This window comes from Ceratotherium simum, chromosome 12 (assembly GCF_057802395.1).
Source record: "Ceratotherium simum simum isolate JZ-2026a chromosome 12, ASM5780239v1, whole genome shotgun sequence".
Classification (NCBI taxonomy): Eukaryota; Metazoa; Chordata; class Mammalia; order Perissodactyla; family Rhinocerotidae; genus Ceratotherium; species Ceratotherium simum.
This window is the reverse complement of record NC_141911.1, coordinates 42869477-42893896: the sequence shown is the minus strand read 5'-3', so window position 1 is coordinate 42893896 and position 24420 is coordinate 42869477. Positions and strand designations below refer to the sequence as shown.

General features: G+C 38.8%; 1 protein-coding gene across 1 annotated transcript; it reads left to right on the top strand.

Moving 5' to 3' along the window:
• Positions 1–843: 843 nt before the first annotated feature.
• Positions 844–18227, top strand: NOAZFP (nucleolar atypical zinc finger). The gene is made up of 10 exons (XM_004426470.3): positions 844–1004; positions 2867–2999; positions 4902–4921; positions 5022–5092; positions 7474–7553; positions 9967–10093; positions 10552–10656; positions 14598–14644; positions 15722–15839; positions 17228–18227. Exons 2-10 carry the CDS (start codon positions 2880–2882, stop codon positions 17500–17502), a joined length of 963 nt encoding a protein of 320 aa, XP_004426527.1. The 5' UTR covers positions 844–1004; positions 2867–2879; the 3' UTR covers positions 17503–18227.
• The last annotated feature ends 6193 nt before the right edge of the window (positions 18228–24420 follow it).

Sequence of the window (24420 nt, the reverse complement as noted above, 5' to 3'; positions counted from 1 at the left end):
GATGAAAAAATCAAGAACCCGAGAGCATGGGTCTTCCATTTGGATGTTAATGTGACTCTGAATGATGGCAGAAGTTGGAAGTCAGGTTTCAAAGTTTTCCATCAATAAGGAGTGGGTAAAAAATAGCAATGATGAGGATTAAAAGTGGTATGGCTACCTAGAAAGGAGGAAGAACTATCTGAGTGAGGCACTGGAGAGCACCTCCTAATCAAGAGATGAAGGTTGAGAAAATAAGCACCCTTCAGTTCAGAGAAGTTTAAAGCAAGCAGTCTTTGCAAGGGAGAGGATGTTAGGTTTCAATTAAGGACAGGCAGAACACACGCTAGAGGCCCAGAATGTGGGAGAATTTGTCACAAAAGATTGGAATTCCAAAGGGCACAGTGGACACAGAAGACAAAGGAGGGGAGTACAGAACTTCACCAGGCAACTAAGGGCGCAGCTTGTGCAGTAAACATGAAGTGGGTTGTGAGGCACAAAAGATGCAGGTAGCAGAAAGTTTCCAATATAATTAGGCAAGAATTTTTCTGTTTGAGTTAACTGATCCAGTACCAAGTTTGTGAGTTCATTTCCCTCTTCCTTTTAGATTTTTCTCTTCCTTATATTTCTCCTTTTCTGAAAAATAAAATTGAGGGGGCTTTCCTATCCCCTTTCCTCCTTCAGTTCCCCATTTTTCTGCTCGCCAGCATCCTCTGTCTTCCCCTGGCAGGTCCTCTGCCCTAGATTGGGAGCCCCGCCCCCCGCAGGAGTGGGCGGGACAGGGGCGGAGCGAACAGAAGTGGGCGGGCCCTTTTCTGTCGGCGTGCTGCCGTAAGGACGCTGCTGACGTAAGAGGATATCCGGTCCGGCTCTCAGTGTCCGAAACTGCTTCTGTCTGACCTGCCGGGGTCTTGGTAGCTTCTTACCCGGAGTCGTGGTCCACGAGTTGGATCTGCTGCTGCGGCGGGCCGGCCTCACACCACTCCCTGCCCCTCTGGCCCCGGAGTGAGCCCGGCCTCCGCGCGAGGGTGAGCGAGGTCGGCCCGGCGCGCGAGGGAGGGTGTCCCGCGGGAGGATGACGGTTGTCGGTTCCCCGAGCCGCGTGGCACCTCTGCTCAGTCTCCTCTGGACGCCGCCTTCACCCCGCTGGGTCCCCACTGCAGACTTTCCCTGCGAAGCTGCAGTGACCCCGTGCCTGTTTCCTCCTTTGGTGACACGGGCCGCGTCCTGATGAAGCTCGAGCGTTGCTGGAGATAGGGCTTAAATTCATATAAGGCTGAGAAAAAGAATTCACTCTTAAGTTTCCAAAACAAACTGGAGAAAAAAAAAAAAATTGAGGCTCAGCTGTCTGAGCGGATTCACCCCTGGAGACGCAGAAAATTTATCCGGATCATTACCCCATGATTATGTTCTGAGCTCCTTTGGCATGGCAGTACACATTTTTTTCACCCTGTAGATTTTGTCATTTTAAATACGGGAAGGGTGACCTGGTGGGCTTAAGTAACCAAACCTCCTGGCCTGATTTGTCCATGTTTTTAAGTCGCAACTTCCCACCACTAGGTTTTTGGTTGGACATTGTAACAGGAGTTGAACCCGAAAGTAGGAAAACTTTATGAGTGACCTTCAACTATTGTTTCAAGTACAAGCTGGTGCATGATTTTGCTGTATTGTAATATGCCCTTTTGAATGAGAAATATAAATTTCTTTGAGGTGTGCTTTCTTGGAACTCTCTCCATGTATTCTGGACATGGTTTGGTTTGTTTGCCTAAGAATGTTCGTGTTTTCAGGGAGGCTGTGTGTCATGGTCACCAATGAAACTCGGTCCTGTCTTTGGAGGTTTAGAGTTTGTGGATCTTGAGTAGGGCCTAGAAGATAAATCTGTATTTTTAGGAATTTCTGCAGTTGTTTTTTGAGAATCACTCTTAGAAAAGACTTAGAAATTTGAGATTCATATTTCAGAGCAAGACATAGACTCATTTATTTGTGTATCTCTTCAGTTATTGAATGCTTAGTGTATGGCTGGCAGGGCTGGGAGGCAAACATTGCCAAGAAAGATAGGGCTGGAATCCTCAGGGAACTTGTAATCTTCACATTGGATGAAAAGCCAAATAAAAATGTGTTATTTAGTAAAACTGTTGTTTTTCTAAGTCTGGTAGTTCCTTCAACGAGGGATGAAAGCTGGTTTTAAAGTCCTTATTTTGATATGTGTGGGAAATATATACCCTGAAACATAAATTTGAACCCTGTTAAAATTATATGGTCCCTGCATGTAGAGAGAAGGGCAGCTTTCAGAGTCAAAGCAACTATAATACCTTTAATATGTCTTCAGAGAGTATAGTTTGGCTTTGTAATTAATGTCATTTGAGTTGACTGTTAGATGTTTTATTTAGATATTGTATAGAAGAAGTAAGACTTGTTATACTTCAACTCTTGGCAGCATCAGGTTATCTAAATATAAAAGTCAAAAAAGTGATAGAAACTGGGTAACTAATATACTTTTGAATGATTTCTTGTTAATGATATATGCCTAATAATTTTTTTTAACTTGGTACAAAATAATTTTTAAAGAACACTTAACATCAGCGAAACTTGTTTTTTCTCAATGGGAAAAGAAAACTATTTTGGCTTTTAGGATAAATTTTTTGGATACTCACATTTTTAGAATTGTTTTGTAGTGCAAGTAAGTGCCTTGTTTTATAAGTCATCTATTTTTATTTGGGATAATGTATGCTTAATGTTTCGTAAAGACTTAAAAATGTGCCTAACCGTCAAAATGACAGGGTTGAGTTAAAATTTAATGAGAATAAGAACACTTCATTCTGCTATTTCTTAGTTTATTTAAAATAGCAAAGCAACCAGGCAATTATATCTTTTCTGATCTCTTGTGTAGAAAGAGGGGGAAAATGCCTAAAAAAAAGACTGGTGCGAGGAAGAAGGCAGAGAACCGCCGGGAACGTGAAAAACAACTAAGAGCATCAAGAAGCACCATAGATTTAGCTAAACACCCGTGCAATGCTTCAATGGTAACGGCTTTTTTTGATATCACTTGATAGTTGAAAAACTATGTAATAGTTACCTGAAAAATACCTGAATAAAATTTCATTGAATACAGTGTTGCTGCATATATTTAACTGAATTTGAAATCTGTGTTGGAGGCATGTGTATTATTTTCATTAACGCTAGGTAGCAGTGATTTTTCTTTAACTTTGTTATTTATAAAACCTAGCATATTAGCTTGGCTACTGTTGGTGATAGGTACTGAACAAGAATACACGCTAGGAACTGTGTGATGTTTTCCAGCTACTCTACCCTTATAGGCCCGAACACAATTTGTCCTATTAGTTGGAGCTTTTTTTCATTTTCTCTTAGCAGTTCTTAGCTCATCTGATTTCTCTTTTGTAAACTTTCCACTTTTCTTGATGTCTCTTGGTTTCCTGTTCTACTACCTTATTTCTCTGTACCGAGTGAGTTAGTCCTGACCGTTTCTGGGCTCCTTTGTCAAGGTTGTGAAAAAGCAAAAGGTGGTTATGTCATCATTGCCCCTTTCCTTTCTTTGACCGTGGGTCTCTGTGTGGTCCCACATTTCCCTATTTCCACTCCTGTCTACTTTTTCTATTCTCGCTACTCCCCTTTTTTCTTTGTCTTTTGTTTTCATCAAACACATATGGAAGTGCTTAATATGATTTAATTCCATAAATGTTTATTGTGCATCTACTCTGTGCCAGGTGCTATTTCAGGCACTGTGGGGGATACAGAGATGAATGACACAGCCCTTGTTTCCACAAGCTTATAGCTCAGTCATTTTGTGTATTACTTAAGACTTGTTTGTTTATAAATGACAAATCCAACTTAAATAACTTTAGGGAGAAATAGAGTTTATAAAATGAATAATGGACTAACATGTAGTTGGGAAGGCTGTAGCTGGGACACAGGGACAGCTGGAACCTGGAAGAACCTTGTAGTTCCTTCTTTTGCTTTTGTTTCTTTTTGCTTATCAGTTCCATTTTCTCAGGTTGTCTTACTCCATTTGTTTGGGTTTATAGCTGGCATGTCTCGTTTCACGTGTTGTTGCCCTCAGAGAGGGAAAGAACTCTGATAATTCAGACTTGGGCAGGTGCCCATTCCAGGACTCACGTTTATGGTGGTGGGGGAGCTGGATGACGTAGCACAGATAGGACAGTGGGAACTTCCTTCTGTGTGTCATCGTCATTTCTAGAGAAAAGCGGTATGGGGCAGACAAAACAAGAAGTGACTCACATAAATACATATAAAGAGGGCTAGACTTTGGTTAAGTGTTGCAGTAAAGGTACAATTAGAACTAAGATACATTAGGACTAGGAGGTGATAAAGTTGAGTGTGTGGAATGGGGTACAGTTCACAGGGGAGGTGGGATCATCACCAGAGCTTCCAACATACTAAAGATTGTGAGGAAGGACTTTTCAAGGAAAGTCATTAGAATAAGTAAGGCATGGAAAAGAGTACAGGACATATTTCAAGAATGGCTGACAAATAGTGACTTGAGTCTGAAGAGAATAGGCCAGCATGGTTTAAAAAGTGGTTTGGGACCAGACTACGTTTAGGATTCTGGATTTTCTGTGAGCTTCATCGTATTGTGTTCTCTACTGTTTCTTGTGTCCATTCTGTATTATTTGTCTGATTTCTTAAGAAAAAAATGCAAAAAACAAACCAACGCTATATTTAGCCTCTTTGTGAAAATGCCACTTCTTTGTCTAGCACGGTGTGCCTGGGAGCATACCTTTGTTATTCAAGTATATGTAGATGCTTGTATACATGGGTGAAGTTGAAGGATTTTGGGAAAGTGTCACTTAAATTTTTACATGAAAAACAGGATATTCTTTATAATGCAAGTAAATTTGCAATTTTTAGCTGGTAGAAAATTAATGTTATGTTTTTGTATTTTACAGGAATGTGACAAGTGTCAGAGGTAAATATTTATTTCTTTTTCTATCGATATTTAATAATATAGACCCTCTGACCTTTTATTTGATATTAACTATATTTTAAATTTTATTTTACATGACAAGGCGGCAGAAGAATAGAGCGTTTTGCTATTTTTGTAATTCTGTACAGAAGTTACCAATTTGTGCACAGTGTGGTAAGTATGTGAAAACTAAGGACACATACCTTTTCTTTTATCAAACATTTGTTTGGCGGTTAATCAGTTTGAACCTGTGGGTTTGTCATTATTGTTTACAAAATGTTTTGCCTTACCATTAATAAAATAACGTAAAATGTTACTTGGCTTACCAGCATACTGTCTTGATTTTGTCTCTTTGATGTAGTGTGGGAAAATAAGATACAATTTAGATATATCTAAACATGTTACCAACATGTTGTTTTAAACATTAAAAGATCAGACTTCAGACTAATAACATTTGATGATCCTGAGTATTAATTATACTACCTTAGTCTTGTTGATATCCATTTGTTTACTTTTCTAAATTTTGATTCCTACTGATATCGCACGCAGTATATTAGACCACTGAGAATAATTTTGTTCCACAGTTACCTGGTGCCAGTTTTTGTGATCAGCTGTTTTTGTCTTCGGCACTTCGCATATGAATCTTGAGTTTCCTCATATATATTCCCAAGCAAATGAAATCGAGTTCCTAAGCCACGTACTCAGTTCCCAAGTATAAGTGGAAACTTTCATTCAGAGTAAATGATTGTTCAGAATAAAACTAAATGGTAGTTCATAGAACAAGATTGGTGTTTCCCAAATGTTCTTCCACAGAATACTTGAGATTTTAATAGGTATTTTTTAAAATGATGCATACATTTGAGCAACGCTGCAAGTTTCATCCCCTCCTTTCCATCTGGGTGATTTCTATTACATATTTATATGTTAAACATACTGAAGACCTCCAGAAAAAAACCTGATTAATTTTATTCATTCCAGATTTACTCCCTAAACTTTTATTTGAACAAATATCCCCTTTGGTTATGGGATAATAGTTTCAGGTAGAACAGAGTTTGGAATATGCTCATTTAAATGTGTTTATGTATGATAACATTGCAGAAAGTTAGGAATATTTAGGGCTACTTCCCTGAATATTTCTAATGTAGTTCTAGCTTTCAAAGAAGATGTCTTTGAGGTTTATATTTAATGAAAAAGAGAATACTGGCCTAGATAGACCACTCATCTGCCAGTTTTTACATCCTTATTTTATAAACGATAAATGAATATAGAGTGAGAAAATAGATTACGGAGAAGATTAAGTTCCTGCTAGGAAGTTCCCGCATTCTCAGGGTGTCTGGGCTTGAATTTTGTAGCACTTTGTACGTGGATGCGTTTCCCACTTACTGATTCTTGTACTTAGTGTTAGTCATGGAGCAGTTGGATAGCTGCTGCCTCTCATTTCCAGTTTCTCTTTTCGTACTATTTCCTGTTGTCTAGCTTTGTTCCCCAGGTAATCAGGATAATGGGAAATTGAGCATCTTCTATTTCTTTCATGTTCCACTTTGGAGTCTGAGATGGGTGATTAATATGTCACCATTAATCTTCACATACTCTATGATAAGGGAGTTTCCTGACAGTGTTTCGGGTTGGTAATTTCCTGCTTGATCAAAGCTTGTATGGCTATATTGTGATTTTTAGCTCTATCACTATACTCCTGTTTTTTTGCTCATTTTTATGTATGGGTAGACTTAAAAAAGAACCAGGTAAGTTGCCTAATCATTATTTGGTTTGGTTTGAAATGTTCTCTGGAAAGAAATAAGCAATAACTTCAAACCAGACTGTTTTTATTGTGAATTATAAAATGTAAAATTCATTTTAAAGCATAGCTTTTTAAAATATAATTCATCTGAAAATTCTCAAGATTTTAAACTGCTATAATTATCGTTCCCATCTGTTGATTGTCATACTGTGGCAGCTGTGTGTTGCTGTGATGCCACCAGTATTTCAAATACCAGCAGGGTCACCCATAGTAGACAGGTTTCAGCAGAGTTTCCAGACTAAGACAGACTAGGAAGAAGGACCTGGTCACCCACTTCTGAAAAAATTGACCATGAAAACCCTATGAACAGCAGCAAAGCATTCTCTGACGTAGCCCCAGAAGATGAGAGGATGGCAAAAAAAGACCAGGCAGAGTTCTGCTCTGTTGTACATAGAGTTGCTAGGAGTCGGAATTGACTCAACGACACTAACAACAGATAACAATTGTTAGATTGCAAAGTATAACCTACAATTGCTGATTTTAGTACAAACATGAATTAGCATATAGCTTTATTGTGCAATACATTTTTGCAGATTTATTAATAAATTTCTAATCTGAAAAGATAGGACTTGGTAACAAGATCTCAGTTATATCCATTTTCTTTTTTTAGTTATGTAAGCAATAAAAAATGCTGGTTTCTATCCATTTATTTTCAAATGATTTCCATAGGAACTTAGGCTAGATAAAAAGAGGAATTAGTGAATACTTGCATGTACTACTTTGCAAGACTAATAGTGCAAATTTGTTTCTTTACTAGGGAAGACAAAGTGCATGATGAAGTCTTCAGATTGTGTCATAAAGCATGCTGGTGTATACAGTACTGGCCTTGCAATGGTGGTAAGTTTCTTGTCCTCATCTCTTAGACTAGTAGGTTTCCAAGCATAGGAAAAAGTCACTCTGACCAATGGTTATTTTTTTCTAAATAGCATTGCTCTGTTCTTTGGTTCAGTCAATGTGGAGCTATCTAGATTACCTGTGGCATGTTCTTTGTATGATTTTTCTTTATTACTCACTTGGTTTTGACTACTTCCTTTTTTCTTATTGGGAAACATACAAGGAATGGAAACTAATTTAATGTTGACTTAAACAAAAATTTATTTGTCGATAATACCCTTCTAATGTGTCTTAATTAGATTTCATAGGATATTGTTTATTATACTAAAAGTCCTGCTTAACCAAGGTTCAAGCTTTTGATTAAATAAGCAACCTAGTTCCAAAAGAACCTAGGATTAGGAGGTTTTTTTAAAGCTTTACATTTCAAAAAAGAGTACATAACACAGAGTTATATGTAATTTCTTCATTACATATAGAATTTTCTAAGCAAGTTTATTGTTTTAAATAATACAAACAATTGCATTGTGTGATGCCTTTTATTCTCTTTTTCACTAAACAAGGTATCCTTTTAACCAGTTTTATTGTATTCTGTTGCGTGATTTTATGCTTAGGGCCAAAATTTCTGTCCACCCGGAAAGTAATACTATTTTTACATCCAGCAGAATATTTTATTTATAGTAAACTTTTCAAGAACTTAGAAGTTTCCATCATGAGGCAGACCTTTATATATTTCATGTGTGATGTCTTATAAAAGCAAGGAGCTAGAATTATTCATAATCATCTTGTGAATTCTTCTTTATTTTAAATATAGGATTGTCAATGTTATCTTTATTCAAAAACCATTGGAATCTTCCTTGGTAGCTTGCTTATCTCTAAATTTATCACATACTTTTTAAAAAAATTCACTGAGTGTGAATGATCTCTTCTTATATAAAGAAAAAGTTTAAGTAGAATGATCTATCATTAGCTATAAATTCTAGAAAATGATTTTCTGTAAATCTTCTATTTGCCTGTTGAGATTCCCTCTCCCTTCACTCTTCTCCACCCTGCTTTGCCCTGGGAGCTTGACCTGAGTGTATGGACTGGATCAATGGCTTTCTTACCTTATGGCTTCCTTTGGGTTCAGCCAGTGGAGGATGCTGGCAGGAGACCTGAAGATGGGAGTAGAATACAATCTGGGTGTTTATTCTCCCAGCTCACTCCCTACCCGGTTGTCCTGGTTTGGACATAGATTGGCCACAAGTCCTCTCCATATGGCCAGGTAGTCCCCTCCACTCGACTTTCTCTTGGGGTTCTGGTAACTCCCTCCCCTTCTCTTGTTTCAGGCCCAGGGCTGGTAACTGCATCATGCCTTGATGTTTTTTCTAAGCCCTTCCCTGTCCTTTGTAAATCATCTCTTTTCAACTCTCCTGGATTACCCGGTTTAGTGTGCCATCTCTTTGTTGCTAGAACCCTGAGTGAGCCAAGAGATATATTTGAGGATTTGCTATCTACACCGATAATCCATTTTTAAGTCAAAAAACATTCTTTCTGTTTTCTCTTTACCACTTTTGTTATACAGCCTTGAATAGTAGAACACTGAATTGAGATTCAGAAGACCTGGATTTAAATCTCAGCTCAGCTGTAATGTAGCTCTGGGATTTGGACTTAGTCTTGGGCCACTTTGCCTCATCTGTAAAGGGAAGGGCATCCAGTCCCATTTCCTTAAGATTCTTTCTAGCTCTTAATGTTCTGTAGATGTCATTGTGTTATTGAAAGGTAGAGTCTTACCATCTTATCTTGATATAGAATTGGAGAGTCTTACCGTGTCATTTAGTTCTGTGTATTTTACCGTAATTTTTTTCCACAAGGGAATGTAATAATGATTTAAAGCATAGGTTGCCTTAAAAGAAAAAAGAGGCTGGTAGAAGTTTAATATTTTCTCTTGGCTATTCTAGAAAAGCTGTGTGATAATTTTGTAAATTACACAGATAAGAAGGAATTTTCTTTAGTCAGAAATATTAGTATTTGAAAAAATTCAGTTTGGTTACTGGACATAGAATGCTTAAACTGTGGACTCCAAACTTCATTTGAATTAGAATTCAGTTTGATGGCAACAATTCTAGCTCCTTGAGTTACTTTAATCATGAACGTTAGGATAAGTGTATAGTTTCCCCCTTGCTCCTTTTTCTTTTGCTTTATAGCTAAGATTTTTATATTGTAAATGGCTGTTGGTAAAGTAGTTTGATTTTCAGAGAACCCTCTTTGATTTTGGCTTAGAGTAAATGGTAAAATTTTTTCTTTACTGAAGCCACCCACTATCACTGAGGGTTGATAAATTGCTAAATGTATACAATTTTGATGGTTGCCGTTGGTTAAATAATGGTTGCAGCCAGTCAAGTGATAGAGATTAATTTTTCGTGTTCCTCTGTTGCAGGGCGCAATATGTGACTTCTGTGAAGCTTGGGTTTGTCATGGTAGGAAGTGTCTCAGTACACACGCCTGTGCCTGCCCTCTCACTGACGCTGAGTGTGTGGAATGTGAACGAGGTGTCTGGGACCATGGTGAGTGATTACTTAAAAGCAGCGAACTTTGCTATAAGTGAAGGCTGGCTTTGAAACATTCTGTATGCTTTTTTTCAGATTTTTTCAGGATACTGTTAATCCTAACTGCTGGCACTGTTTTGATTATCAGTTTAGTTGGAAAAGGGATTTAAACTAGCAGTAATAGTCAATGCTAGGATTGTTTACCTAAGCAGACAGGGAGGGGAATTATGAGAGAGTAGGTGTCTCCGAGCATTGTGAGTATTATATGAGTAGCCAGGGGATAGTGGGAGTTCACTTTTTTATGGTTCAATTTGGCAGTTTTCATTGTAGCCTTTACTAGAATGAAAACTGCTGTGACATTTTGGTGTAAATCTGAAATAAGTTGCCATCTTTTCTGAGCAGTTGTATAGATACGAGTTTTTTAAATTAAAGTTCATCATATTTACATTTGTGGGTTTTGTTTTTTAATCCAATAGGAGGCAGAATATTCAGTTGTTCTTTTTGCCATAACTTTCTCTGTGAAGATGATCAATTTGAACATCAAGCCAGCTGCCAGGTTTTAGAGGCGGAAACATTTAAATGTAAGTTTTTTATATATTAGATATTCTTTTTACCTATGATTCTTAGTAGTATGAGTGTTAAACTTAGTGAAAAAGGAATCTAGTTTTTCATGCAGCCTCTTATGGACTGACTATAATTTAACTTACTATCTATTTTTCGTTTCTAGAAAAAATTCAGAACACATAATCCATTTTTTTTCAACAAGGGTTCCAGTGGCATTTTGGTTGGGTCAGTTCTTCATTTTGTAGGGTTGATCAAGCGTTACAGGACTGGTAGCATTCCTGTTCCTGAGAACTAAATGTCATTTTCACCTCCAAGTTATTATAACACACCCCCTCCCACACACACACATTTCCAAATGCCCCCAAGTAAGTGATACCACCCCTAGTTTGTTCCCGCTAGTTGGTGCCAGTGATTCCAAGAGAGGAGTATGCATCAGAAACACCTGTGTAGGTTTTTTAAAAATACAGGTACCCAGGCCTCATCCCTGGAGATACTGTCTCTTAAGTCTGTGGTGAGTGCCGGGCATATGTATTTAACCTGCACACATAATCCTTAGGTATCTTTCAGTTTGAAAACCAGTGTTACTGACTGGGTCAGTGGTTTCATCTTTACAGATAGATTGCATTTTACTTCTACTCTATTGATTCTCAAAAAGCTCAAATTTTAGAGTTAAACATTACTTGAATTCTCCCTATTGGCTATATGACTGGGCAAATCACCAAATCTTTCTAAACCTGAGTTTCCTTATTTGTTAAAGGAAGATGCTAATTTCTTTTTCAAAGACTTAATTGAAATGAGAATCCATATAAAGCGTTAGTATAGTACCTGGCACTTAGAAAACCCTTATTAAACAGGTAGATATCATCATGGGAAGGACTGAAATTCCCCAGATACTCACTTCCTTGAATTTGATTCTTCTTCTGGTATGAAACGCTAATCTTTATATTTATCTATAAATTTAAAGTTGCTAAGTCATCAATCTAAGATATATACATATATTATATGTATAATATATGTATATATCTTGAAATATTATGTAGGAATTCTCGAAGGATAAAGGAACGTTTCAAAGTATATAGCATTTTTGAGCCATTCTTAGGCTTCTGCAGAATGTATAATATAAAAACTGAATTATTTCATTTGGGGCTTGGGAGCTTTGCACATTTTATAGTGTTTGAACCCCAAAGACAGGTAACTGTGAGTGATAAGTTTGTAATTCCATCAAGAAGTTCTAGGCCCGGTGGCGCAAGCGGTTAATTGTGCGTGCTCCACTGTGGCGGCCCGGGGTTCGCTGGTTCGGATCCCGGGTGCGCACCGATGCACCACTTGTTAAGCCATGCTGTGGTGGTGTCCCATATGAAATGGAGGAAGATGAGCACAGCTGTTAGCCCAGGGCCAGTCTTCCTCAGCAAAAAAGAGGAGGATTGGCATTGGATGTTAGCTCAGGGCTGGTCTTCCTCACAAAAAACAAGCAAAAAAAAATTCTAGTGATTTAGTGATAAAAGACAAAGGAAAAATACAAAAATTGAGTAATTGACAGGATTTTAAGATAAATCTATCACCATGTCTTTGATACCGGTTTTTTTTTTTTTTTGTGAGGAAGATCAGCCCTGAGCTAACATTTGCCAATCCTCCCCTTTTTTTGCTGAAGAAGACTGGCCCTGGGCTAACATCCATGCCTATGTTCCTCTACTTCATATGGGACGCCGCCACAGCATGGCTTGACAAGCGGTGCGTTGGTGTGCGCCGGGGATCTGAACCGGCGAACCCCAGGCCGCTGCAGTGGAACGCGCGCACTTAACCACTTGCGCCACTGGGGCTGCCCCGATACCTGATATTAAAGTCATTCTCATTGCAGATTCACAGGTTTCTTTGGCTTACTCTAATTTATCCTCTTTCTTTATTTTTTTTTCAGTGCTTTATTTATTCTTTGTCGTTCTCCCTTCACTGGTTGCCGTCCAATACTTGAAATTTTTTTTCTGAAGTACTGTCCTAATCATACACATAGGCCCCAAAGATATAGAGTTTGTTTCCACTCACTTAGTTGGTCATATCTCATCATTTATAGAGTTGACCTTACAATGAAGGGATGAATTGGGATATTTAGAAATTCTTTAAAATAGTTGTTTACTTGCATAATCGGGGGGAAGGATGTTTAAAGGGGAAAAAAAAACCTCACGTTTACTCTGCCTTTAGTTTTTTAAATAATTAAAATGGCCCAGGGTCTTCTGATTTAAAATGGCTTGTTGCCAGCAGGCTTTGATGCATCCCCACCTGCTTTCTTTTAAAATACTCTGAAGACGTGGAAATAGACTTAAAAAGAAAACCGTTTCCCAATCTAAAACTAGGAAAGTCAAACTATTTTTAGAATCTGGGAGAAATGCATTCTTTATATAAGTCCAAGATTGTAACTCTTGGGGAGAGAAACCACCGGGCCGTGGAGTGAGTGCATATGTGTGGGGTTGAGGTGAGTGGGAGAGAGGACTGGTGTGCCACACTCCGTCCCAGTGTGAGTTCCCAGAGGAGAAGGTGAGGGTGAGAGGGCAACACTGATTTCTCGGGATCGTGCCTCCGTGGCACGTCAGAGATTCAGACAGTGGGGCAAGGGGAAGATTCTGTTCAGAAATGCCTGGTGCCCCTGGGAAATCGGGCTGGGAGCGTGTGCTTTCAGTATGTCTCCTGGCTGTGTATTTGAAAGATTTACAGTATTTTGGTTAAATATATCTTTTTTTTTTTGACTAAATGAAGAGTGAACCTAAAAATTCTCTGGGCATATCTTTAAGTAGAAATGATTGAGATTTCAGCTTTTGTTCTTCACAGACTCTGAAATAAATAGTTACTATCAGAATAATTTGGTATACTTATATATGCCTAATATACCGGAAGTACTCAGTTGATTTTAACTTTTATTATTAGCACGTAGGATAAGTAATACAAATTCAACTGAATTATTATCATTACTGTGGAAGAGAGCAGGATAGTTGGACAGAAGCAATAATAATACACATAATTGAGAACATCGTCTCTGAGTTTTAAAAAAAATATTTGCCTGTTCAGATTGAAAAGGTTCCCCATGAACCAGGCAAACTTAAATAAAAGAATCCCCAAATTAGAAACATCTGGTCAAATATTTGAATTACAAAGATAGGCTTCCTTTTATTTGTTCTCCTTTTAATTTTTTCAAGACCTTCAAGTGAATTGAAAGTCAGTCGTTTATATTCAGCTTTATCAGGATAAGGTTTAGTTTATTTTCTCTTTCTGTACCTCTGTTACTTATTTTTTTCTTCCATATGCTGGCATATTCAATATGTGCCAGACCTTCTGGCTTTTCCAATATATTTGCCCTTAAGTTTGAGGTTTTTCCTCATTAATCATAGATAATGACCCAAATTAATGTGGCTTACTGACTTAAATAGGGATAAAATATTTTAGGATTTTTTTCATCTGTTTATTGCCCACTTGAACATTGTTTTTTCTTCGTAGTCACCCCTTTCCACCCGAAGTATTCTATTCTCTTATTGGAAGTTATGCAAAAAATAGCAGTAGCCTGCACTACCAGGAAAGAATGTATGTTAATGGAGACAATTACTCTTTTTAAAATTTAACCATCATATGATTAAAGGAAAAGCTACAGGCAGTCTCATGGAAAAAATGGTATTTCACCATTTCAGTTTTCTAAATATAATTATTGAAGCTTGCTGTCTCCTAGATCTGGAGCAATGGGAGGAGTGTGGAGAATAATTAGAGCCGTGATGGGAAAGAAGGCTGGGTGTGTGCAGTTGTTACTTTCCTTCTTTCTGGCTGGGAATTCCGTCTCATTTTTATGTATCGTCTAGGTTACGTTATGAGACAGAAAAAGAAAGTTAATTGATCTGAGATAGTATATCAAGTATAAATCTGTGGAAAATAGTGTTTTCATTCCAAGTTTGAATCTGGACATTATGTATTTTCCCCACAGGTGTTTCATGCAATCGGCTTGGTCAGCATTCTTGTCTCCGTTGTAAGGTATACTGGTGTATTTTTTATTTTTACATTTTGTTTTTAATTCCCATAGTCTTCCACCAGTCTTTGGATTATTTATAGCTATAAGTAATCTACAAGGGTCTTTAAACATTAGATAGTTTGATTTTTTTATTTTAGAGATTGTGGAATTGAATTGAGAAAGCTTAGTGACTTTCCAAAGGTCACCCAGTTGGCTTGTCTTCGAGTTGACACTAGTGCACATATCTTCTGAATCTTAGCTCAGAGTTTTTACACCTTACTTTTATGGAGAACATTCTGACCAAAATGATGGAAGTATATTTCAATTAATGTCAAAATGTACTTGCTTAGGAGAGTTTGAGTAAAGTGAAGATTTTCATAATGTGCTATTTCCTTAGACCTTGTCTACTGCATTTCTGTGTGTCCAAGATCACTAACAGATGCAGCCGATTCACTTCCTCTTAAAAACATTTCTCTGGTTTTTACTTATATTCCTAACCCTCTCTCTTATTTCTCTCCCATCTCTGCTCTAGTTTTATCAAATGGCTTTCAAGTGTTGTCTGTGCTGTTTCCTCTGCCTTAGATCACTCTTCCATCTTTGCTTACCCTACTGCACCCCATTCTCCTTCAGATCTCAGCTAAGACTTTGTGTCTCCCAGGAGGCCTTTCCTGAATCCCATATCTGGTTTAGTGCCTGCCCCTCCTCTGCACTTCCCTTTCAATGCGTAGTGTCATGTAATTGCCTCTCCACTTGTCTGTGTCCCTACTTATACTGTATACTCAGTGAAAGTGGATAGGCTCTTCACCATTATGTCATCAGGGATTTTGTGAATACTCATATATTTATGAATGAATAAATGTGTGTACCTGTCATACCCTGTGTGTAGTTTCTGCCTTGTGTTAGGTCATAGGTCAGAGGAGTCCTGGCAAAGACCATTTTCCTTAAGACATTGAGATCAAGAGTGTGGCCAGTCCCACCAAAACTCTTAATTTCTGCCTTAACAAGACTGTATCTTTAAATTTCCTTGAAATATTGAATGATGTCTTTGTATATTTTTTTGAATTGTTTATTTACTCGCTTATTTTTTACTTCTCCTATAGGCTTGTTTCTGTGATGATCATACAAGGAGCAAGGTGTTTAAGCAAGAAAAAGGAAAACAGCCTCCCTGCCCCAAATGTGGACACGAAACTCAGGAGACTAAGGATCTTAGCATGTCAAGTAAGGCTCTTCTTAAAATACTACTGGTGTGATTTTGCTTTCTTGCTTAGACAAGATTTCTCTCTTTTTTTCTCTTTCTATTTTTGTTTTTGCCTCTTATTCCTATTTGAAAAGATGAATGCATTCTCTTAAGCAAGTGGAATTTTACAGCCTTGGAAAATTTGTGGGTAAAATTTCTCAATTTAAGTTAGGAAATATACCATCATTTATTTTGATATTTGGCATTTGCCTCAGTTAATGACATAGTGAATACTGAAATTTAAGACCAAAAAGAGTGATTTTTCTGTTTTTGCTGAGGCTTTCTTGTTAAATAATTGAGTAGCTATAAATCCTTAATATTCAAGTGCTGGTAATCTTCAGTACTTGGAAGTCAGAGTTTGTTCTGAAGCTATTCTTAGGTGTGTGGTCTTTGCACAGCTGTACTTATTATGTGATACATCACTACTATAGGCAGTTTTATGGTTTTTATATAACTTTTCTATGAAGGAATAAAGCTACTATTATGACACACTATGACACACTTATAGTAATGCAGCTCACAATTTTGTTAAAGAGAGTTTGACTCTACCAAACATATCAGAATGCAACCATAATTCTAAATGACTGACAGTACTTTGTTTAATCAAAGATATAGTTGTACAATGAGGTGAAACTGATGATTTTGCTAATTTTTTGCACTAAACTTTGTGTTGCTACTAAGGCAGAAAAAATGAGAGGCATTGTTTTCTGGGACATCTGAATTATAAAATAGCTTTCTTAAGGAAAATGTAATGACATGAAATCAACTGTTCTGTGATTTGAAAATAAACTTTTAATTGATCAAATGAAGGGCATTTTAGTTTTTAATATGCCTTTTTTAACTTATGTTTGGAGAGTACTATTATTCTTATTTTGTTTTCCAACTTCTTCTAGATTTAATGAAATGACATAGTCATCTTTATTATTTGTTATCTATAGTGTGTATATAGACTCCACTCTGAGTAGGATAGAACTGATTGTTGTTCCTAAGGTCTCCTGTCTTTCCAATTAAATATTCCGCCCCCCGCCCCAAAGCTCCAGGAGATAGTTGTATGTCATAGTTGCACATGCTTCTAGTTGCTGTATGTGGGACGCAGCCTCAGTGTGGCCGGAGAAGCAGTGCGTCGGTGCGCACCCGGGATCCGAACCTGGGCCACCAGTAGCGGAGTGCGCGCACTTAACCACTAAGCCACGGGGCCGGTCCTCCAATTAAATATTAAGTGGAGAAATTAGCAAATTGTGGCTTACTTTTTCATTTGGCAGTAAGAGGCAGCCAATAAAGTTTATGTAATTTTATATGTTGTAGAGGGAAATGAGGACATCGAGAACTGGAACTACTAAAGTGCCATGTACAAATCTGTCTTTCGTAGCACGCTCCCTGAAATTTGGCCGGCAGACTGGAGGTGAAGAGGGAGATGGAGCTTCTGGGTATGATGCCTATTGGAAGAACCTTTCATCTGAGAAGTATGGTGATACCAGCTACCATGAGGAGGAAGAGGATGAGTATGAAGCAGAGGATGATGAAGAGGAAGAAGATGAAGGTGGAAAGGATTCAGATGCTGAGTCATCAGATTTGTTTACTAATTTGAATTTAGGAAGGACGTATGCCAGTGGCTATGCTCACTATGAGGAACAAGAGAACTAGGAGAGCTGCTTGCCCATTGGTGACAAGGAATATGTGTGCTTGATTAATTGGAGCAGGAATATGTGTGCTTGATGAATTGTGTGTGGATGTTCAAAAGTACTGTCACTTAGCCTTGTGCAAAAGACTCATCACACTGGGGCAAGGAGTAGGGCATAGCATTTTTATAGGAACTGATAATCAGGCTTATAGCATAAGAAAAATGAGTTTCAAATGTAAGATGTTTATTTATCCAAGCAATTGAAGCATCATGGATTGAATTTTTACTGATTTCAGTAATACTAGTGGGTTTTCCCAATTAGATACATATACAGGATAAAGGAATAGGAAGGTAATATATTTGTTTGAATTAAATTGCTGTTTTTATTAAAAAACAATGCTTATAAATTCATTGTCTCTGATTTTGTACAATGTAATGGGTAAAATGAATTATTGTATTTTTCCTTGTATGTCCACAGAATAAAAGTCAGATGGTATATGTTAAATTTTCATTAAATATTCATGTTACTTAAGTAGTCATGATATATATGTTTTAGCAATTGACTCATTCATTTCTTTCTTCACAATGTATGTCCTGAACAGTATGTATAATTAATGCCTAAATGTATAGACAAAGGTGACTACATAGCCAATTGTCAGAGACACAGAATCAGAAACAGTATTATTACACAGATGCTTTACCCAGGAAATTTCACTTCTCTTTGAATAAATCTAGTATTTCACTTATATACTTTTGATATTTTATTTAATTTCTTGTTCTCAATTTTTTAAACTTATTTTGGAAAGCATTCCAATATTTCTGTATAAACTCTTTGCTTCATTTTTTGTCTAATATGCGAAATAGGTAGCAGAGATTAATAGTGTGGTAGATACAAAGTTATGCAGCTGAACCCTGTCATTCATGGTAGATGGAGAATGGACAGTTGCTGGCACAAGTTCCAGGTGTTGTAGCTTACCCTGGCAGTGAATTGGATGGTGTGGTAGAAAGGAATGCATTATTGGACTCGCTGGCATTTGAGAAGTATGGAGAAAATTGGAGCTATGAGGATAATAAGGTTGCATGGCTATTGCTAAGCCGTTCTTATTCTATAGAGACATAAGGAACAGCTGAGGACAATAACAGGAAATGGAAAGTGAGGTGTGAAAGCCAGGGGGCTTCTGGGTGCATGTGAAAAAGCCTTCATCTCTCGCAGCAGGAGGGCTGAGGAAGCTGAGGACCGAGCCCAGGATTTACTAGTCTGAATGGATAAACTTCAGACAGTTGCCAGTCAAGGCAGGTCTATTACGCACAGGTCAAGGAACTGTTTGGGAAAACCTGGGAACCTGACAAATGAGGTGGAGGCATCTGAATGGATGCTGCTGAAGATTTTTACTCCCAGACTCCTGAACTTTCTGAGCTGCAGTCATAGCCCTCTCTGTTAAGGGCAAGCACTCTCCGTCCCCCACTCCACTCCCAAGCTGGGTGACAATGCAGGGGTCTTTCCCCAGGCCACATGTACCCTCTTTCAGGACTTGCCGTATCTCTAGGTCACTAGGCCTAGTATTAGGGTTAAGTAACTATATTTAGGGTTAAGCAAAACTCAGTTGGAGAGGTGCTGGGCCTGAAGAAAGAAGAAATAGACTATACCCCAAAGGAGCTGCAAGAATTGGCCAGTATGTACTGGGAGAAGCTGGAGGAGGATGCTTGAGACTGGAATCTGAGGGTGTTGATCAAGAGGGTCAGAACATAAGATTAGGGGAGGGTTTGACAGCACCCTCGTTGAGTCCTTAGGTTGTGGGATAAGAGCTATCTTAAATTAAGAAGATTTAACACCTTGGCTAGGATCCCGGGAGATGATGTGAACTCACTACCAGGATGGCTTCTAGCAACACGGAAAAAGCAATGGCCAATTCTGAGCCAAGTTGAAGTGCCAGTATTACTGTGGCAGATGGAAAGGATTAAAAGGTTGAGGGAAGTGGATATGCTGGAATGGATAGATTACCTCTAGTTGGAAGATCCATCAGATGATTATGTTCCATGGGAAGGCCCAGTGCACAAACCATTTAACAAGTCCATAAAGACATGTGGATAATGGCATAAGGGTCACTAAAATGTTTAGTGATAATTCTAGTCTACTGCTGACCGTAGAAACAAGCTACTACAAAGCTTAGCTTACCGATGGCAATGGGTAATAAGACCCTGAAATAAGTGTCCAAGTGGCAGTGTCTAATTGCAAAAATCAAGGGGTCACAGTTATAATGACAGTCAAGGTGAGAGTGGTTAACCAAGGGGCCCTGACCTGCAGAGAGTTAAGGAGGTTAATAGAACACAACAACCTTAGAGGCAAAATAAATAGGCAGCCAATAAGAGTCTGACTCAGTTTGTACTATTAGACAAAATCAAGGATGGATAACATGGAGGCTGAATGGTGGTCACCCCAATAAAAAGTTATCATCCCTTGCTCAGTTTCTGGACCAGGGTCCAGAGTCCACCAACTGAAGTCCACCAACTGAAGACTTGGCTGGGTCCTAGGAGGAAGGCCTCTGCAACACCATGCCATCTGTACAAGGCAATAATTTCCCCAGTGCTTCCCCAAAGGGACCTAGAACCATTTATTCATAATTCTATCCTGAGAAAGAAGGAATATAAGACATTTTAAGGATTGTTGGACACAGAGTTTAAATTGACACTGATAGCTAGAGATTCAAAGTGTCCTTGTTTTCCTCTGTTAGAGTGAGGATGGAATCCTGGCCAAGTTTAACGTTACAGTGTTTTCACTGGGTGTTTGGAAGGCCAAGTGGAAGCCTCTGAAACTTACTACCCTCATACCTCCTCTTCACCCTAGCTAAGACAGTAAGTAAAAACAATAGTACCTATAGTCTGGAGTGATTGCAGAAATTAGTGCCACCCTTAGAGATCTCAATGATGCAGAGGTGAAAATCCCATCATAGCTATATTAATTCACCAGTCTGGCCCCTGCAGAAACTGGATAGATCCTGGAAGGTGAATACAGACAATTGCAAGCTCAACCCAGTAGTCTTGATGGCAACTGCTATGCCAGATGTGGTATCTTTATTAGAGCAGTAATGTGTGACTCAGGTACATGAAATATAATCTTGGATTTTGCAAATGCATTCTCTCTCAATCAAAAAAGGGGATCAGAAGCAGTTTGCATTCACATGGAATAGACAATATACTTTTATAGTTTTGTCCCAGGGCTCTGTTAACTCTACCACTTCATCCCAAAGAATATGGATCTGTTTCATCAATGCCATTATGTTATTATTATATATATTATTATGTTGTGAGGCTGGATCAGCAGGAAATGGCTACAACAACGAGGCCTTAGTAAGACATATGTGTTACAGAGAGTAGGAGATAAAGCTTAAGAACTTTATGCCACATTCATAAAATTTTTAGGGGTCCAGTAGTCAGGGAGAGCATGGTGCATCACTTCTAGAGTAAAAAATTACTACATATACCTCATACCATGAAGAAGGAAGCACATTGCCTGGTGAGCCTCCTGCGGCATATTTCAGACCACGCAAAAGGCTGCCCATTTTGAGCGGCGCCCATAGTGGGAAAGAGCTCTGCAGCAGGTCCAGGTTGCAGTGGAAGCAGCCTCGCTTTTTTGGCCATAGAGTGGATGCTATTGTATCAGAGATAACAGTGGTAGAAAAAGATGTCTTGTGGAGTGTGTGGCAAGCTGCAGGAGGAGAATCACAATTCATCCCCCTGGGGTTCTAGAGGAAGGTCATGTCATCTGCTTATATATCTCCCGGGCTAGCATGGACTCCAGCCTACCAAAGCTGATGTAGTTACCACCACCGCAAAATGTCAAACCTGTCAGCAATAGAAATGAATGCTGTGCCTCTGATAGGGCATCATTACTTCATGAGGCAGGTCAGACTAGCCATCCTAGAAATGCCAGTGGTCCATTCTCAATGGGATAGACACACATTCTGGGAATGGGTTTGCCTTTCCTTCTGCAGGGCCTCATCCAGCATCAGTACCTGAGGGCTTATGGAGTGTTTGATTCGCTGGCATGAGACACCACATAATATTGTGTCAGGTCAGGGGATCATCTTTAAAGCAAACGAGGTGCAGGAATAGGCCTGTGACCACTGGAGCCACTGGTATCATGTGCTATGACACTCAGAAACTTCCTGCCTGAGGATATGTTGCAAGGGTGTGCTGAAGACATACTGAAGCACAGAACTGAAGCAAAACTCAGAGGCAACACTCTGCAAGGATTTTATTCCATTCTTCAAGTCACAGATATGCACTGAATCAAAGACATTTCTATTCCACTGTGTTTCCAATAGAGAATCCATGTATGGTGGGTTGAATAGTGTTTTAGTCTGCTCTGGCTGCCATAATAAAATACAACAGACTGGATGGCTTAAACAACAGAAATTTATTTTCTCACAGTTCTGGGGGCTGGAAGTCCAAGATCAAGGTGTTGGCAGGTTTGGTTTCTCCAGAGGCCTCTCTCCTTGGCTTGCAGATGGCCACCTTCTCACTGTGACCTCATATGGCCTTTTCTCTGTGTATGCACACCCTTGGTGTCTCTTCCTCTCTTCCTCTTCTTATAAGGACACCAATCATATTGGATTGGGGCCCATTCATATGACCTCATTTAACCTTAATTACTTCTTTAAAGTTCCTATCTCCTAATACAGTCACATTCTAAGATATTAGAGGTTAAGACTTCAATGTGTGAATTTTGGGAGGACACAATTCAGTCTATAATTAATAGTGTGCCCTCAAAATTCATATCTACCCAGAACCTCAGGTTATGACCTTGCTTGAAAATAGGGTATTTGCAGAAGTAATTAGTTAAATTAAGATGAGGTCATACTGGGTTAGGGTGGGCCCTAAATCTGAAAGCCAGTGTCCTCATAAGGACAGGAGAGGACACACACAGACACACAGTGAAGAAGAACATGTGAAGACAGAGACAGAGATTGGAGTGATACACCTACAAGCCAAGGAAGGTCAAAGGTTCCTGGCAACCATCAGAAGCTAGGAGAGAAACATGGAACACATTCTCCCTAAGAGCCTACAGATGGAACAAACCAAACCTTGATTTTAGACTTCTGTCCTCCTTAACTGTGAGAGAATAAATTTCTATTGTTTGAAGCCACAAAGTTTGTGGTAATTTGTTATGACAACTTTAAGAAAACCAATACACCATGGGAACTGAGTGGAAGCAGGAGTTGCCATCACTCCCAATGATTCACTGAGAAACATTTGCCTCTACGACTCTGGGCTCTGCATGATTAGAATTCCATGTCCTCAAAGGGAGCACCTCTCTTCATGGTACCCAATAAGCACTCCATTGAATTATAAACTATTTCTGCCAACTTGGCAATTTTGGCTTTTTATGTGCAGGGACCAACATTCAGGAAGAGAAATCACTGTTTTGGCAGAAGGAAGTAGGGCTGCTTTTACCTGATGGGGACAGAGATGAACATGAATGGAATCCAGGTGATTGACTTGGGTTCTTTGGGTGCTCTTTTGCCTACTTGTGTCACAGGCAAACCACTCTAGCCTGTGAAGGGCATGGTGACTAGACTCGGGGATGACAGTCTAGGTCATGACACCAGGTAAGCAGCTGAGACCAGCAGAGGTAGTAGCAGTCAGGTAGCTACAGGGTTTGCCTCAGCTACAGAGCTGCCTTGGCTGGATCAAGCCCTTCCCAGGACAAAGCATGCAATTGGTGACCAAGTAACTGGTTTGGCTGTTTTGGCTCAGTATGGCCCAACTATGACAAATAGCTATTAAGCTAATATCCCTACACAGAATCTAGTAGCTGACACTTAATAACATGGGGCAAATATATTTTCCTTCTTTGCATTTTGGTCACTGTTTGGCGAACTCTTTGCTGGAATATCATAATGATGTGTGTAAGGGTGACCTTTATAAGTCACCTACAAGCTTCTGCTCATGCAGAATGTATTAGTCCATTTCAGAAAGTGAATAGACCATATAGCATGCACACCTATGTTTTACAGAATGACCATGGTTACTTATTTGCCTAATGGGAACAATTCAAAGGATGAAACTTAATATATTAAATCCTTAATCATATTTTGTGTAATCAGACATAGATAGTACAATGATAAATTAGATATACTCAAACATTCTTAATAAGGAATCAGAGTTAAAACATAATGTATATGAAGGCCAGAGTGTTTCTGATACAGAATCTTTGTGGAAAGGCAAAAGAATGCGCTAACTGCGATTTGCTGTTTCTCATATAACATTGAGAAGCCTAGGTGCAGGTCTATCCAGACCCTCAGCTCTTTCTTCTCCACTCGGGGTGTCTGCTGGGCTCTACCCTGGTCCCCCCTTCCGTGTGGTGTGACTTGCAAAATCTCTTAAGGCAGTAAGTTGGGGCAGATGTAAGGCTCATCTTCGTCTCTCATCTTTTAGGGATCACTATCCCCTTCATTAGCTCATGTCCTGCGTCTTAAAACTGCTATTTTATATATTTTGTCCCTCCCTCCCCCTTTTTTTTTCCAGTGGGAGAGTAAATCTGGTCACTTCTACTCTGTTCTGGCTGAAGTGCAGTCACAACCTAGATATATTTTACTACACAGAAACTAGTCCTTTAGAGCTGACTCTGACATATTATCTTCCATCCACGTTTATAAGGATTCTGTTAGTATTTTTAACCCACCAAAGAAAAAAAGGTTGACAAAAATCTACTTGCAGTACTGTGCATATCTATTCCTAACAGTGTTAATTCAGGTATATTAGTAGTTTCGCCTTAAAATAATGTTGTCAGTGGTTTTCTATCAGTAAAATAAGAATAATTCTTACTACCAACTTTACATTTGAGTGACATAAGTTTTAAAAATTATATTTATTTGCAATTTTAATGTAAGTACATGTTTTCACTTGTCAGGAGAAATCATGGCAACCAGTGATCCTTG

What these genes read in the sequence shown, in the direction of transcription:
- NOAZFP (XM_004426470.3), top strand. Translation starts at nt 2,880, where the DNA reads ATGCCTAAAAAAAAGACTGGTGCGAGGAAGAAGGCAGAGAACCGCCGG. An exon ending in ACGAGGTGTCTGGGACCATG is followed by an intron (nt 10,094 to 10,551) that starts GTGAGTGATTAC and finishes TTAATCCAATAG; the next exon opens with GAGGCAGAATATTCAGTTGT. An exon ending in ATTCTTGTCTCCGTTGTAAG is followed by an intron (nt 14,645 to 15,721) that starts GTATACTGGTGT and finishes CTTCTCCTATAG; the next exon opens with GCTTGTTTCTGTGATGATCA.